Source organism: Syzygium oleosum, unplaced genomic scaffold (assembly GCF_021117445.2).
Source record: "Syzygium oleosum isolate NSW1041296 unplaced genomic scaffold, Sole_v2.1 Sole_v2.12, whole genome shotgun sequence".
Classification (NCBI taxonomy): domain Eukaryota; kingdom Viridiplantae; phylum Streptophyta; class Magnoliopsida; order Myrtales; family Myrtaceae; genus Syzygium; species Syzygium oleosum.
Window position 1 is genome coordinate 8,473,388 of NW_026607496.1, and position 15,354 is coordinate 8,488,741.

At 38.7% G+C, this 15,354-nt stretch overlaps 2 protein-coding genes and 1 pseudogene across 3 annotated transcripts; 2 read left to right on the forward strand and 1 right to left on the reverse strand.

Moving 5' to 3' along the window:
* Positions 1-1,705: 1,705 nt before the first annotated feature.
* On the forward strand, positions 1,706-3,106 carry LOC115674185 (xyloglucan endotransglucosylase protein 7-like). The gene is made up of 3 exons (XM_030596527.2): positions 1,706-2,085; positions 2,192-2,385; positions 2,481-3,106. Exons 1-3 carry the CDS (start codon positions 1,816-1,818, stop codon positions 2,875-2,877), a joined length of 861 nt encoding a protein of 286 aa, XP_030452387.1. The 5' UTR covers positions 1,706-1,815; the 3' UTR covers positions 2,878-3,106.
* A 1,944-nt stretch (positions 3,107-5,050) lies between these two features.
* On the reverse strand, positions 5,051-9,143 carry LOC115674211 (uncharacterized). 2 transcript variants are annotated; one of them, XM_030596558.2, is made up of 5 exons: positions 8,927-9,143; positions 8,668-8,746; positions 8,057-8,129; positions 6,420-6,485; positions 5,051-5,624 (listed from the first exon to the last, which is right to left on the reverse strand). In XM_030596558.2, exons 2-5 carry the CDS (start codon positions 8,697-8,699, stop codon positions 5,532-5,534), a joined length of 264 nt encoding a protein of 87 aa, XP_030452418.2. In that variant the 5' UTR covers positions 8,700-8,746; positions 8,927-9,143; the 3' UTR covers positions 5,051-5,531. The 2 variants fall into 2 exon arrangements, with proteins under 2 accessions (XP_030452418.2, XP_056172788.1); XM_056316813.1 differs by having other exon boundaries at positions 8,942-9,140.
* Positions 9,144-13,176: 4,033 nt separating this feature from the next.
* LOC115674168 (UPF0014 membrane protein STAR2-like) lies at positions 13,177-14,794 on the forward strand (annotated as a pseudogene).
* The last annotated feature ends 560 nt before the right edge of the window (positions 14,795-15,354 follow it).

Sequence of the window (15,354 nt, forward strand, 5' to 3'; positions counted from 1 at the left end):
CTTTTCTTTTTAAACTCTTGACTCTTATCAAATTTCCTGTTAGAGTTTAAGATTTTGATTTTTTTATTTCTTTTTTTTAGTTTTTATCAAATTTCTTTTTGAACATTCGAATTTTATCAAATTTAACTTCTATCAAATTTTCTTTTCAACATTTAAAATCCTGATAGCATCTTGATGGATCCTTTTAGATTTTAAAAGTTATGAGAAAGTTTATAAGAATAATCCTAAACAGGCTAATAGTCTCATTTGACTGTGTAGTGGTTATTTTATCTAATAATATGCGAGTGAACATCACCTCCTTGAATGTTTTTTCCTTAAAAAAAAAAGGAAAAAAAGAAGAAGCTGCCACCCTCCTTAATTGAATTGAGGTAAAGCTAAAGAAACTAGGCGTGTGTAAAACAGATCGCCCGAACAGGGAACCGCCCGGATCGGACCGGCCGATTTGATCCGGTTCCCAAGCGTGTCAGTTTGATTCCCGATTCCTAAAAGTGGAACCGGTGTCCGAGCTGTCCGATTCCCAGTTTCAAGGGAGAACCGGACCGGACCGACTATATATATTTTATTTTTTTTAAAAAAAATTAGTAAAACATGAACTAAATCCTAAGTGAACTTCATCGACATAAATTCATTGACAAAAATTAGTAAAATGTGAACTAAATCCTAATAAACTTCATTCACATAAATTCAATGACAAAAATTAGTAAAATGTGAACTAAACCCTAAGTGTTTGATAAAAAAAAACTAAATCCTAAATGACCGGTCCCCGGTTCCTAATTTTGGGAACCGGTTCTCCAAGTCCGGTTCTCAATTTCACCTTAGAACCGAATCGGATCGGGAACTGATCACCCTTAAGAGAAACAGCAAAGCATTTCAATAATTTTCACGGGCACTGTCACAATCACTGTCCCTCCATTACTCAGATGTATCATAGAAATAAATTAATAAATGCTATAGACCCATGGTCTTCAAATCGATTTGATCGGGCGATAAATCAAGTAAAAATTATACAAACAGTCTCTAAACTTTGGCCCAAAGTACAATTTGATCCATAAACTTTTAATTTATTTAATATAATCCCTAAACTTTAGTCTAATATTCAATATGGTCCATGAACTTTTAATTTATTTAATTTGGTCCTTGAACTTTGACTACATTGAATATTTTCATATAGTTCAGGGACTAAATTGAATATGTACCAAAAGTCCAGGGAGTTCAAGGACCCCATTGAACATTAACAAATTAAAAGTTTCGAGACTAAATTGCACATTATAATTTGAAAACTATTTGTGTGATTATCCCATAAATCAAAAATATTTTTATATTCACGTTTGGTGAGACCTCCCCCTAATGTGTTTCGTCTGTCTTGTTGCTGTTTATGGCTGCCGGCTGCTGATAATTACCTGCCCGCCGGGCCCTATTTTGACTATGACACTGAGAATTTCATTACTATTTTCTTGAAATTATCAAAGCAATAACGCGTTGTGCAATGGACCAGAGATATTATTACAAGCACTGTGTCTTAGTTAAAAGGTGCACCTTGACAGCTAAGGGTACGTGATATTAAAAAATGCACCTTTTGCATGCAACAACTGTGTACAGCTGAGCTAACCTCGACCTTCCGATGACCTTCCTTTGGCTTCGAACAAGTAATCAATGAACCTTCATTTGCTTGACCCTTCCCAGTATAAATAGCCATTGCTTCGAAATGCTTCTCATCACAAACACCCATCATCCCATTCAATTGGATTCATCCTCTCTTTTTCATTCATCTCCTTCGACCTCAGTTCAGTGGTTATTGAGAACTAGCTAGTTGTCATGGCTTCTTCTATCTTTGCAATTCTCCTCACTTCCATTCTGCTCGAAAGTTTGATGGTTGCATTTGCCGGCAACTTCCACCAAGAGTTTGACATAACCTGGGGGGATGGCAGAGCTCAGATACTCAACAATGGAGATCTCCTCACTCTCTCTCTTGACAAGGCTTCGGGCTCCGGCTTCCAATCCAAGAATGAATATATTTTCGGTAAAATCGACACGCAACTTAAGCTAGTCCCTGGAAACTCTGCTGGCACTGTTACTGCATACTATGTAAGTATCCAGTACCACCCCACAAAAAACAAAAGCTCAAGCTTTGCCTCTATATATAAATAGCCGTTTGTAATCTTTTGCTGATATATGTGTATATGCATTGCAGCTATCTTCAAAAGGGTCAACGTGGGACGAGATAGACTTTGAGTTCTTGGGAAACCTGAGTGGCGATCCATACATTCTTCACACCAATGTGTTCAGCCAAGGCAAGGGAAACAGGGAACAGCAATTCTATCTCTGGTTCAATCCGACCGCTGATTTCCACACCTACTCCATCCTCTGGAACCCGCAACGCATCATGTAAGAATGGGGACAATCCCGAAAGGCAATCTCACTGGCATGTACACATTCTCTGCGGTATTTATTCACACACCTTTTGTGTGCGTGCTTTACAGATTCTCAGTGGATGGCACTCCGATCAGAGAATTCAAGAACGCGGAATCGAGCGGCGTTCCATTCCCCAAGAGCCAACCCATGAGGATTTACTCGAGCCTCTGGAATGCGGACGACTGGGCAACGAGAGGCGGGCTGGTGAAGACAGACTGGTCACAAGCTCCATTCACGGCTTCATACAGGAACTTCAATGCCGATGCCTGCGTTTGGTCCTCTGGGTCGTCGTCTTGCGGGTCCAACACCGCCTCAAGCGATGACAATTCTTGGCTCACGCAAGAGCTGGACACGACCAGCCAAGAGAAGCTGAAATGGGTGCAGCAGAATTACATGATCTACAACTACTGCTCTGACTCCAAGAGGTTCCCTCAAGGCTTCCCTCCAGAATGTAACCTCTCTTAAAATAGAGGAGGGTGAGCGAAAGAGAGTGAATGCTAGGCTTTGAACATGGGACAATTCTTTCATTGAATTCTCATATTCTGTAATATGTTTTACAATACCTTATTCATTATGTAATATTCATCTTGGTTGATTATTTTGCCTCCTTTGGCAGTTTAGAACAATAGAAAGCGAAATTTGGTCATGTAAAGAGTGTATCGGCTTTTCATATAAGAAATTATGTTTTTATTAATTCATTTTTTCCTTTGACTTAAGCACATATCTTGCCACTTTGGTGTTTGTTTGTTTTTTTTTTTGGTCCGACTTTTGTTTATACAATTGGGTGAAAAAAAATTTTGGAGAAAATTCCAAATAAGTGTATGAAGTGGTTATAACAATTTCAAATAAAGGCTTAACCTCGTTGGCTAGCTAAACATTACAGCTGGTCAAGAATATTTTCATCCAAAGATAATTTGAACATAAATTTTAGTTAAATTAGATTAAAAATGAAGAAAGCTAAAAGTTTTTAAAAAAGAATAAATTACAAGCGGTAGGGCTGGTGCCACCGCTCCATTGCCAATGGGGCGTTAGCAATGGCCGGTGAGGTCATCGACGCCTCGATGAGGGCCCGTTAGCCTTTGCTAGAACGGGAGAGGGCCGCCATCTGGCAAAGGCCAATAGGCCCTCGCCAAGCGTCGACAACCCTATCGGCCATTGCCGACACTCCACCGGCGATGCGACTGCCACAAGTGAGGTTTTTTCTTTTGTTTTATGTGTTTGTGTGTGTGTCTATGTTTTTTTTTATTTTTAAGTTTTAGCCTTTTTTTTGTTTTGGATATTTTAACCTAATTTAATTAATATTTTGTATAAAAACTAGGATTCGGATCAAAACAATGTCGTTTTAGTACTCTAGTTAACCTTAATGCCACGTAGGACGCCACGTGAAAGAGATAAAATGTTTTAAAAAATCACGTTAGCATTTTTCATTAGTCAAATTAGACAAAGTTAGTGGAAGGACTTGATTTTTACACAAAATTAGAGTCCTAGGCGAGGGTCACCTCACCCAAGTCCTCTCTGGCTGCTGGGCGAGGCGACCCTCTGGATGAGGACGGCCCTCACCTGTGGCTTTTAAGGGCGGCCTTGCCCAGCCGTCTTTATGTATCATCGATGGCTGGCAATTGCCTAAGACTAGCCACCGGCGAAAAGGAAAGTAAAAAACAGATAAAGAAAAAAAAATAAAAAGTAAAGGATAAGAATGCCCTTAAGCCCTTCTTTAAGTCTGACATGACCACTTTAGGCCATTTTTTTTTAAAGAAAGTTCACTTCATGCTCTTATTTGAAACAATATCCATTTCAAACTTTTATTTGCGCAAAAGATGGCACTATAAATCCTTATTTGAAATTTTTCCTAGAACATATTTAGTCCTTGAAGTCAATTTGATTCATTTGGCATCCGACGGAGCAATCCAACTCAACTATATAACCCAAATTGGCGATGTTGTCAGGATAATATTATAAAGAAAGAAAAAAGACAAAAATGTTGGGGGGGAGGAGGGGGAGGAGAAGCCCGGATTCGAGTGCATTAAAAATAACACATTAAACAGATATATTACTTAGTTAGAGAAATAAGAAAGCTTTAATAAATTATAACTATTCTTTGACACAATTTATTACATTCCCTTCTTAATTAAACGGAATCAATAATTATTGTTCCTGTAATACTATGAAAATATAAATATTTATCTAAATTATCGATAAAATCTTCCAGTCAATAAAAAAAAAATTGCAACTTCTTTAAAACGTAGAGCATTCACATTTTATTTTATTTTCTAATTTTGGAATAGACTTATTTCACATATTGCTTCCGTGACAGCATGCTAATGATTAAAAAATATGATTTAAGCCAAAAAAAATGTTCAAAAATATGCAGGCAGAAATAACCTTGCGAAGGACGGGCCAAGTAACTAATTATATTGAAAGCCAAACTAAAATTGTTCAAATGAGCAGAGAGGTTCCATTTCCTCGTAAAATCTATGAAAACAGAGCGATAAATCTAGGGATACGTCAAAGCCCTCCAAACAGTTCATCTTCATCTGATCTGAGATGGAAGCATCTTGTAGGATCGGATTCTGTTCTTTCTCCATTGGGATCAAGGTTTTTATGGAACAGATACATAGCACCAGCGAAAAGTCCAAGGTACCAAATGCTCTCTTCTTTAGAACAAACCTCAGAGAACATATATATTAGTTTTGCCTTTACTTTGTGCTGAGTAACCAATATATAAGACAAAGTAAGCAACAATTCAACTTGATCTCGAAGATGCTGAGATAATGCCTAGCTAGTTTGGTCTGTCACAAGAGTAAAAGTAAAAGGAGGATCTTGGTCTTGGATTCAAGCTTTTTCAAGTGAGAGAACATTTATGCAACGAGGCGGAGAAAAGTGTGCCTGAACAAGACGCGAGGCCCAGTCAACGATTCCCCTATACGACAATATTTTTTACATAACACCCGCTGCAGAGTTTACGTTCACCTTCTTGATGCGTCACGTTCTAACCTTCCATAAAGAATGACAAGGGCAAAATTTGGTTGAAATCTTAGAGCGAACAAGATAACTGGTCACATAATCTCTACTTAATGAAGTATTTCATTCTCGGTGTCCGACATCAAAACTTGGACAAGTCATCCTGACTGCTGTTCATCTCCATCTTTAATGACTAGTGCCATTGAGTCTCCAGTTCTGTTATCACCTGAAGCATCTTTTCCAACTCCATCCTGCAAGCAAGCTTAATATTTGAGACTGCAAGAAAACGAATACACAACCTAGATGGGAACATCCATGAAAATACATCGGAATGAAACAAAGATGAGAAGGGCTGATACTTTATGGAGTGAAGAAACGAATCCAAGGAAGCCATAAGCACATTTGCTTGACTGAAGCAAGATTTGTGCACAGCTTGGTGATCTTAAACTGCTAAAGCAAACATCAATCTCTCGTCATATCCTAAACTCATAACACTAGGCCAAAGTTCGTTTATGATGTATGCTAGATATCTCCAAAGGTAACATCAAGAATAAAGACATTCTAGATAGCTTATTAAAAGAATAATGAAACTCAATTGTGGTGCCACCATCAGGAAACATTTTCTTATAAAAATTGTCTCGTTACATAATGTTCTTAGTAAGTTTTCAGCATTGCAATCCTCATCGAAGCAGGACCCAGAAATGTTTTTTTTTTTTGGTAACCCAGGGAACCCCCGCACGGCCGACAGCCGGGGAGTAAACCCTGGGGGCGACACGTGCTAGCCACCACACACGTGCCACCGGTTAAGTCACCCTGCGGCGCCCGGGATTCGAACATTCAACCTTTTGCGAGAGGAAGAGTGCGCGCTCCAGCAGCGCCACCCAGGCGGGTGGTAGGACCCAGAAATGTTTATATCAATGTAAACCTAGAATTAGGATGCAAATGAAATAAAGCTGTAAAAAGCATCCCAAGCAAACCCCATCAAGAATAGGACAAAGTAATGGCCTGGATATCTCTAAGAGTAAATACTTTGCAAATAAGCAAACCTTTTTAGTGAAGCCCTGCGCTGACATGAGTTCATAAAACTTGCGCATGAGCATTTCTTCCTCAACCTACAAGACAGATCAAGAAATTTTAATACCTACTTGAGAATCCATGGAATTCAAAATTTACAAACATCCCAGCACAAAGTCAACGTCGTGCATAACCCCTTCAGACAAAAAGGAATCGATTGTTTATTAAATTATGCATTCAGCAGGACTAATATATAAACTCCACACCAAAAAACTTTACTCGTTCAATAACAATGCCCTAAATCTGCCAACTAATAATACTAAAGACCAACAGCCTATGGCACACTAACTCACTAGATCATCATGGTAACATTCAAGTGAGCTACAGATACAAGATAACATGAGAAGTGGTGATGAAAGATGTCTACCTAATTTCAGCAAAAGCATGCAATATCAAGATGATTCTCATTTAGACTTCAGGCGATATATTAAATGACCTTCATCTGAAGATAACATGTCTTTTGCAGTACAGAGATTCATCATAGCCACAATCATCTCCAAAAGAGTTACTCATTAAAAGTATCTGTAATTAGAGATAGATGTCTCCATCTATCAAGATAAAAAGGATAATAGATATCTCACGACTACACTTTACTCTGGGGGGCCAATGGTCAGCATTCTGATGATAAAATAATAACAGCAGCTACAGTAATTCCCAAGCTCATTCCAAACAATCTCTGAGCTTTTCTAACCAAAAATCTCAATGGGAAACCCTAAAATATTCCTTCCCAATGTACAACCGTATATGCACCAGTAAATTTGGGCTCCATGGCAGTTTTATGATTATCTTATATGAAATTCGTAGTTGAACGTCTTCTGCACTGATTGAGGTTGACGGTGCCAAGGTAGCCATACCATAGCTGGTGGCAATGGATCGAGGGTGCCGCTATTAATTCTCAAACTAGAGCTTTCTAGCTTTCTACAGATCAGTGTTTTATTTTTGTCCTACAATGACCAGTCAAGTGACAAAGTGACCAAGGGAACCATCAATCAATTTATGGGGCAAAGAGAACTTTCTTTTTTACTAGAGAGTTGGCAAAGCATAGTAAATATTAGTCATGTGGTTCCATTACCTATCCAAGTGATTGAAAGCTCTAGTATAGATCAATCCAAGCAATAATGAAAGTGGTTGCTATAGTTTCAATTAGTAGTATGAGTGATGTCCAATTCACATATTCCATCCTGACAGTTAACTATTTTAATAATTCGTAAGACCTCCTCCACAAATTGCATTAAACTATGCACCTGGGCTGATTTGCAGGCCAGTTTCCAGGTTTTTAACCTACACTTCACCAGGAGGATGTAAATCGAAACTGGAGTGATCATAATTGTAATAAGTAACTTGGATTCAACATATCATTACTCTTTGGGGTCTATCAAAAAGTTGAACATCTTGTCATGGAAAAATCCTGGGAGTAATTGAGTTACTCCAAGTCTAATGATTTAACTATCTTCCTTAAGCATATATCCATCAGAAATAAAACAATGCTTACGGCAATAGCCCAACATTCACTACATTTTCAAGAAGAAATATCCTAAATCAGTGAACTAACATAATTTGCAGCAATAACTGAAAAATATATCAATGGGACTTCAATTAAGTAAAATACCTGCAGCTTGTGTAGTTCATGTGACATTGATCTGTAGGCATCCATCAGCAACTCATTTTGCTTCTCCAAATGCCTGCTCAACAAAAATTTAACCAAGTTCATTGAGAACGTTCAAAAGCCCTCAACACCAAACAGCCCACATACCCATCCACCCAAACAAACCAAACCCTATAAAGTTAGATTGATTAAAAAATTCCAAGGGAAGTGGCGCCCAAAAGCTTCCAATGGAACTAACTACTGGAGACTGTTTGAAATTGATACAGTCCACATCAAGTTTGAAGCTATGTTGTTCTAGCTCAGTATCAAATAACCTTTTCTTTAATGCGAAAAAGTAGCCATGGGTTAAGAATACATATTGGCCTCCACGCGTTAAAAATTGAATATTAGAACATTTATCGTCAAAAGTCCAATGTTGGAACAGCTATTGAGACACTAGATAGTTCTCTCTTTTATATATATGCTTATCAAATGAGAAGCACACCCAACAACAGAAGTTTGTAGATAATTCCTCCAGATCCCAAAAACAACCAAGTACACAGAACTGGAATCAAATCCCTCCTTTCACAATCACAAGAAAGGAATGCCGAAAGAGTCCGGTGCGAGAGAATTACTTCAACATCTCTCCCGAATACTTGGCATCCATTCTGTCGCCCGGAGTCTGGAACGCTACGGAGACCCAGTCGCCAATACCTGCAATGCAAAATTTGATTCAGAAAAGGGGGCGATTCTGAAAAGGGTTATCCCTAGTTCAACAAATATGATCAATTCAACACATAGCACGCCAAATAGACTACGTTAATTGCACAGCGAGAAAAACAAGAACTGCATGTGCGGCTTTATCATGCTGAAAAGCATCAATTCACTACTCACGGGCGCATGTGGTACCTGCAGCTAGGGCTCGCTCTCCACCTACGCCGCCTCGGCCGCGCCCAGGCCTAATCGCCGGTCGCCGCTGCCGTCGTCGATGGCCGTACAGATCGCGCAAGGAAGCTGCGCACGGTGAACAGAGTAGAGTGTCGGGGGACGCTCGCCGAAGAGAGGAGGAGGAAAAGAAAGATCAAATTGCCTGGGGAGGGAGAGGGAGGCGCAACGCAAAAGTCTTGTAGAGGCAAATAAATTCTTAATAAAACCAAATAAAATAAAATAAGAGGTTTAGATTTATTTTCAAACCCATTTTAAAAAATATCTAACTGAATTAAAATAAAACTTGACTACAGTTGATTTCTTCACTGGAAGTCTTAAAACTTGAAAATTTTAGGATTCAATTGTATTTTTGTGATAAATTTTAGAATTTTAATACACTTATCCATTTTTTAAAAAATCATTTTACTCCTGTTCTGGCAACATCTTTCTGTCCGATCCACGAAAATTCAAAAAACATGCCCCGCATGAATAACATGAAAAGTAATTCGGTCCAATTCGCTCAAAATTCAGAAAATATCCGAAAGATTTGAGATTCAAATTACAAAAATTGCGTTTATCAGGAAAATCGATTCTCAAAAGCGATTCAAGAAATGTTTTTAAATTAGTTCCAATTAAATTCGGAAAAAAGACTTTTCTTCAGCATTTTCTTGATAGCGGAAACCTTCTAAACTGGTGTGATCACAACTAAACTGACGAAATGCTATCCATTTCGTTTATACAAATACTACATGTGACATTTGAATTACCGAGTTAAGTGTGCGTTTGTTTGAGGGAAAGTATTTTCCAAAAATCCGTTTTCCTGACTTTCACCCATTTTGTTCGTCGAAAATGGTAAGTCAACTGAAAACACTATCCGGTCAAGAAAAATATTCATGTATAAAATTAGGAAAGGAAATTCCCTAATCTAAAAAGGTGAAAACACTTTCCGGATTTGCTCATCTTGAATTTGTTAATATTTTTTATTTTCTTTTCTTTTCTATCTAAGAAGGAAAACAATCATGTATTTTCTTTTCTTAATAAGAATAATTTTAAAATAACAAATAATTTTAAAAAAATATAAATTTTTTTGATAATTTTCACCATGAGATTTTCCTCATCAAACAACTGAAAGTACTTTCCAAGTCTTTCTTGGGTTTTAGCCAAACACCGAAAAATGAACTCATTTTTCTAGAAAATGATTTCCTGGAAAGTATTTTTCAGAAATAGTTCATTTTCTGCGAAACAAACGTACCCTTGGACCTTGTTAAGAATCACCGTTCCACACTAGAATCTTCATTAAAAAGAATCAGATTCATCGAAAAAAATGAAGAAAAAGAAGCATGACATCGTTAATATTTTTCCATGCAATTATCGTTGAGATGAGGAGCGACGGTTCATATATTATGGAAAGAAAAAAAGAAAAAAAAAGGAAAAAAAGGAAAAAAATTAAAAGACAAAAATGGCCTTGACCCTAGTGATGTCTAATCCTTTTTCTGAGACCGATATGATCACTGCAGATCCTTATTTGACACAAGATTTACTTTAGGTCCTTGTTGGAGAAAATGAGGGCATTTCATGTCCTTATTTGAAATAAAGTCTGCTTCAAATCCTTATTTGACAAAATGATAGCACTTCATGTTCTTATTTGGAATTTTCGCCAATTTGAACCCTCTACAAAAATGATTATGAGATATTTTTCAAAATTAATCCAACTAGCCCACATCGGGGCAAGGAGCTATAAGGTGTCTGTAAAATGCGAGAAAATTGTTTAATTAAACAAGTGTTTCTGGAATGACAAGTGGCACGATAGAGAATCAAAACGTGGGTAAACCCTTTGCTCGGCCACTTTGACCTTTCCATTTTGTTTAAGGGTTAACATCACGAAAAACTCCAAACCGATATACTTATGACAAATTTATCTCAAACTAATTTTTTGATCACCAAAAACCTCAAATTGGTACATTTGTAACAATTTTACCCTACTCCGTTAGTTTCCATTAAATTTTACCGTCAAATTTCTGAGTTGGATGACATGTGGCAGTTGACGGGTGTACTAATTTAGGTTTTACCCTCCGTTTATCACAAGTATATCAGTTTACGATTTTTCGTGGTATTAATTTAATTTAACAAATGGTAAATTTTTCACAAATGTACAAGTCGGGGTTTTTTGAGGTCAAAAAATTAATTTTGGGTACATTTATGTGTACCGGTTTAGAATTTTTAGTGGTCAAAAATTAGTTTTTGGTAAATTTATTACATGTGTACTAATTTGAAGTTTTTCATGGAATTAACCATTTGTTTAACCCAGTCAAGTGACCAACCTCATAATAGGGCAAGACAATAAAGAATGCTAATTGAAAATTCAAAAATGAGGTCCAGAGGGGCAAAGGAAGTCATGTAACAAATATAGGCTACGTTTGGTCGTCCGAATTTGGATTGGATTGAGACAGGATAAGGTGAGATTATAAATCTTCCAAATATCTTCCGGATTGTAGAAAATTTCATCAGATGTTTGGTGCAATTCAAGATAAGATTAGAAATCTTTGAAAATCTCACTTGCCCAGCATAATCTTCCGCGATATCCAGATCGTAGCGCTTGAGCTCCCTCACCTCGTCTCCTTCACTGCTAGTTTCACCAGATCCACTGCCATCACCACCTCTAGATTGCAGTCCTTGCTTAGCTTCACCATTGATTTGGACATTGGCAAAGATGAGCCTCGGGTTGCCAAGGGCATCGCCGAGCAACCGGGGACGTAGCGGCCACGACGATCTCTTAGACAAGGCCGCAATGGCTGATATAAGGCTGTGACAGGGTGGTGAATGCCGCGCACAAAGCTTAAGTGCCACTTGACTTTGAAGTTGACGATCTGGGGGTAGTGAAGGGCAGAGAGGAAGTGGACGACACTAGAGCAGCGAGTAACGAGGGCATATACGCCTTTGTTGTGGACTATGACTTCGAAGGATCAGGCGCACTCATGAAATGATTCAAGCTTTTCGATGGTGATGGCCATGTGACTTATAACTTTTAATTTTCATCCTCAATTGCCAGACCATAATCAATTGGACGACGATGGCAATAGGTGGTGGCTGGAGGCGATGATGAGGTGGTAGGATGTGATGATAATCGGCTGTTGTGGAGGTGGTCCTTACTAGACCAAATGCGTCACTCCATCGTTGGAAGAAAATTGTTAAGTATTTTTCAAAAACAATTTATCTAATCCAGCTTTATCCCACCCAAGGTCCTGATTTAATTTCTGGCATTTTATCCATGTATATGTGGGTTTATCCAGTCCAGAATATGTCACCAAATGTCGGATAAAATATTTTGTTATCCTATCCGGACTCAAATTCGGACTATTAAGAGAGAGTCAGAAAGAGAGACAAAGACATTGCACACTTTGGAGATTGAAAAATTGACATGTTACAAGAAAATCACCTACGTCAAATCCGAAATTTTGCATTTTTCAAAGTTTATTTGATGAGTCATAATAAATGATCTGAGTGCACTATTTGAATACTTTAAAAAATGTATGAGGAATGAGATAACGAAAAAAAAAAGAGCCTCCTTCACTCTATACTAATCGGTGTGAACGTTGGGACACCTGCACCATTCAGTATAGTCATCGGCTAATCCAGATATGGCAGAATCTCCTATTAACAAGATTTGTCCTTTCCTCTCCTCCAAGTGGGCTCTATTCTTCCCATTGAGTTGAGCCGAATACTCACATATTGAAACCATTGAATTGCTTGGTCTAATGATAGAGGGGAGCCATCTTCTATGACATTATGAATTCAATTCGCATCGTAAAGGAGCCTATTAACTGCATGTGCCGCTTTGCCTAGCTATACATCACATCTCGTGCAAAGAAACTTCCTGTCAACTTCCTGATTTTCATCTCGCGGAGAAACTTCCCGCCTGTACCAACTTCCCGACCTTCTGATTTTTGGCATCTTAATGATGTTGCAGTGAAGGAGCTTGCTAATTCAGGATTTTCGATTCATGGGTGATGTGGAGTGAGAATCGCCCGGTATATATTGAGTAGCGGGACCCTAAAAAAAGGCTCAAATAAGGAAATCATGGACTAAACTTGTTCCACTACATCAAATTCTGTACAAAGGAACGGTGAGATATAATGTCCGATGTCTATGTTTAGCTGATACCATAAAAGATGGTCTTTCCTCTTTGGGAGCTTCTTCTTTGCAACCGTCGTCCTCGACCATTTCCCCAAGAAAAGACACAAAGCCCCATCAAACTCCACAAACCAAACCGTCGTGCGTTAACTTCACAATCACTCGCTCTTTTCTCTGGGAGCACGTCCAGATTGGCCTATCTTTCTTTTCTGACTGAGCAATGATGATGGCTGCTGAGTATCACTTCGCGAAGGGCATGATTAAGCCGTTGGCCGCGCTCGCCATGGTGGCGATGGCGGTGGGGCTGTCGTACTTGCAGAAGCTGTGCTTGGAGAGGGAGACGGCTTATTCCCTCTTCAGAGCATTTGTTCAGCTCACCGTGATCGGTTTCCTTCTGCAGTTCATTTTCAGCCGCCAAAGCGTTGTGTGGATCCTCTTGGTTTACATTTTCATGGTTTCAAATCTCTTCCTCCTCTGATCAGCTCCTTTTTCTTTCGATTTCGCAAACGATTGGTCCGTTGGTTAGTTATGTGGGAGGTTTTAAAACGTTCGACACTCCAGAGCAAGACTTTTCTCTTCCCCCAGTTATAGAAACTTCTTCTCTCTGTGTCTGAGATTCATGCCTCCATGTCGTCCTACGCTTAGCAAAAAGTAATCGGAAAATTCTATCTTTGAGTGCCGATCCAGCCGAATTCTATGCTGTCTCGACAAACTGACGTCGCCCAGGAAATACAACGATATTTGCTTTCGATCAGTAGAATCTGCATGGTACTTCGAACACAGTCGGGGTCGCAGATTTTCCCATTCCTAACGGGTAGAAATTTGAGACAAGAAATCACATTTAACTCGAGCACAAACACGGATAATTCCATTCCATTCATGTACCTGAAGATTTCGAGAGCTGGGGTTGCATCGAACATAGGTGGAAAATGTCATAGTAAACAAAATCACGGAATCACCCTCCTGATTTGCTTTTCGAATCAATGAAAAATCATGTGGAAATTAAGGCCACCAATTGGAGTACACTGTAATGGATATGGTATGATGTGTTCGTAGAGAGGTAATGTAAGCTGCACAGGTACAGTATGGTCAGGTTTCTTTTTCTGAAAAGGTGACAATTGAAGGAGAATTTTAATTGAGCCATACATGTTCATTCTACAATTTGCTTCTTATAAACTTTACATCTGAAGTCATTCAAAGGCACTTAATCGAAAGATTTCAGTGGCAGCTTTTTAATGGCAATGGGATGACTTATATCGATTTATTGATCATCTCCTCGTGCAAGTACAAGCCGGAAGCAGTTTGTGTATGGTGTTTTCCTTGTCGTGTAATTTTTAGGAATTGGTCAGGTGAACCAAGCCCAGGAAGTGAAAACAGGACTTACTGTTGATTTTTTTCTTTCCCTTTTTCATTGATTGCAGGTTTGTATTGCCGGTCATACAGCTGGACAACGAGCTAAGCATGTGCCCAATGGCAATTGGCAAGTACATCGCTGGAGCCTCGATTTTTGCCGGAACTTCGGTGACGATGTTGGCGTTGGTGCTGTTGCGCATATTTCCTTTCACTCCTCGTTATATTATACCAGTTGCTGGGATGATGATTGGTACCTCGCCCAGCCTGGTTTCTTCACCTATGCTCACCAATTACAGGTCTATGTCTTCTCTTCAGATTGAGATTGGATCATTTATGTTGAGAATATGTTAGTTGATGCAAAAATCAAATCGAAGATCGATCAGTCATTTTCTCCCTGAAGTACTTAGAAGATGCTTGAAGTACTTAGAAAATTACTTCTCTTCAGCTTAGTCATTTTCTATGGGTGCGTTTGGTTCAGCATTTTGAAAACTCTTTGAGGCCTGAAAGCCCCTTGAAGAAAATTTGGAGTGTTTGGCAATCATTCCCCAAGGGGCTTTGGGGTGAAAGTTAGCTTTGGGAAAGCTGAAAGCTCAATGCTGGTCCCTACTAGCATTGAGCTTTTAGCATTTTCGGAATGCTGAAACCATGAATTAATGAAATTTTGTCAGTTTTCTATTGGGTGGCGCTATTTCCACCCTATTTTGGCTAAGACACTCATTTTTTCCAATAAACTTACAAAAATAGCCTCCTGTCTCCCTCTCTCCTCAATTTATTGTTTTTTCTTTTATTAGGCTAATCCACAAAACTGCATTTATTTCTCTCATCTCTCATGTCAGTTTCGCAATACAAATGCTCCATTACACCCAACAAAATATCGTTTTACCATGCATCTTGTTATCACTTTGCCTAGA

Bases quoted from the DNA above. Each gene is read 5' to 3' on its own strand.
- LOC115674185 (XM_030596527.2), top strand. From the start codon at position 1,816: ATGGCTTCTTCTATCTTTGCAATTCTCCTCACTTCCATTCTGCTCGAA. The intron at 2,086-2,191 runs GTAAGTATCCAG...TATGCATTGCAG, and splicing joins GCACTGTTACTGCATACTAT to CTATCTTCAAAAGGGTCAAC. The intron at 2,386-2,480 runs GTAAGAATGGGG...CGTGCTTTACAG, and splicing joins TGGAACCCGCAACGCATCAT to ATTCTCAGTGGATGGCACTC.
- LOC115674211 (XM_030596558.2), bottom strand. From the start codon at position 8,699: ATGGATGCCAAGTATTCGGGAGAGATGTTGAA. The intron at 8,130-8,667 runs GTAATTCTCTCG...TTTGTTGAGCAG, and splicing joins TATTCGGGAGAGATGTTGAA to GCATTTGGAGAAGCAAAATG. The intron at 6,486-8,056 runs GTATTTTACTTA...TCTGTCTTGTAG, and splicing joins ATGAACTACACAAGCTGCAG to GTTGAGGAAGAAATGCTCAT.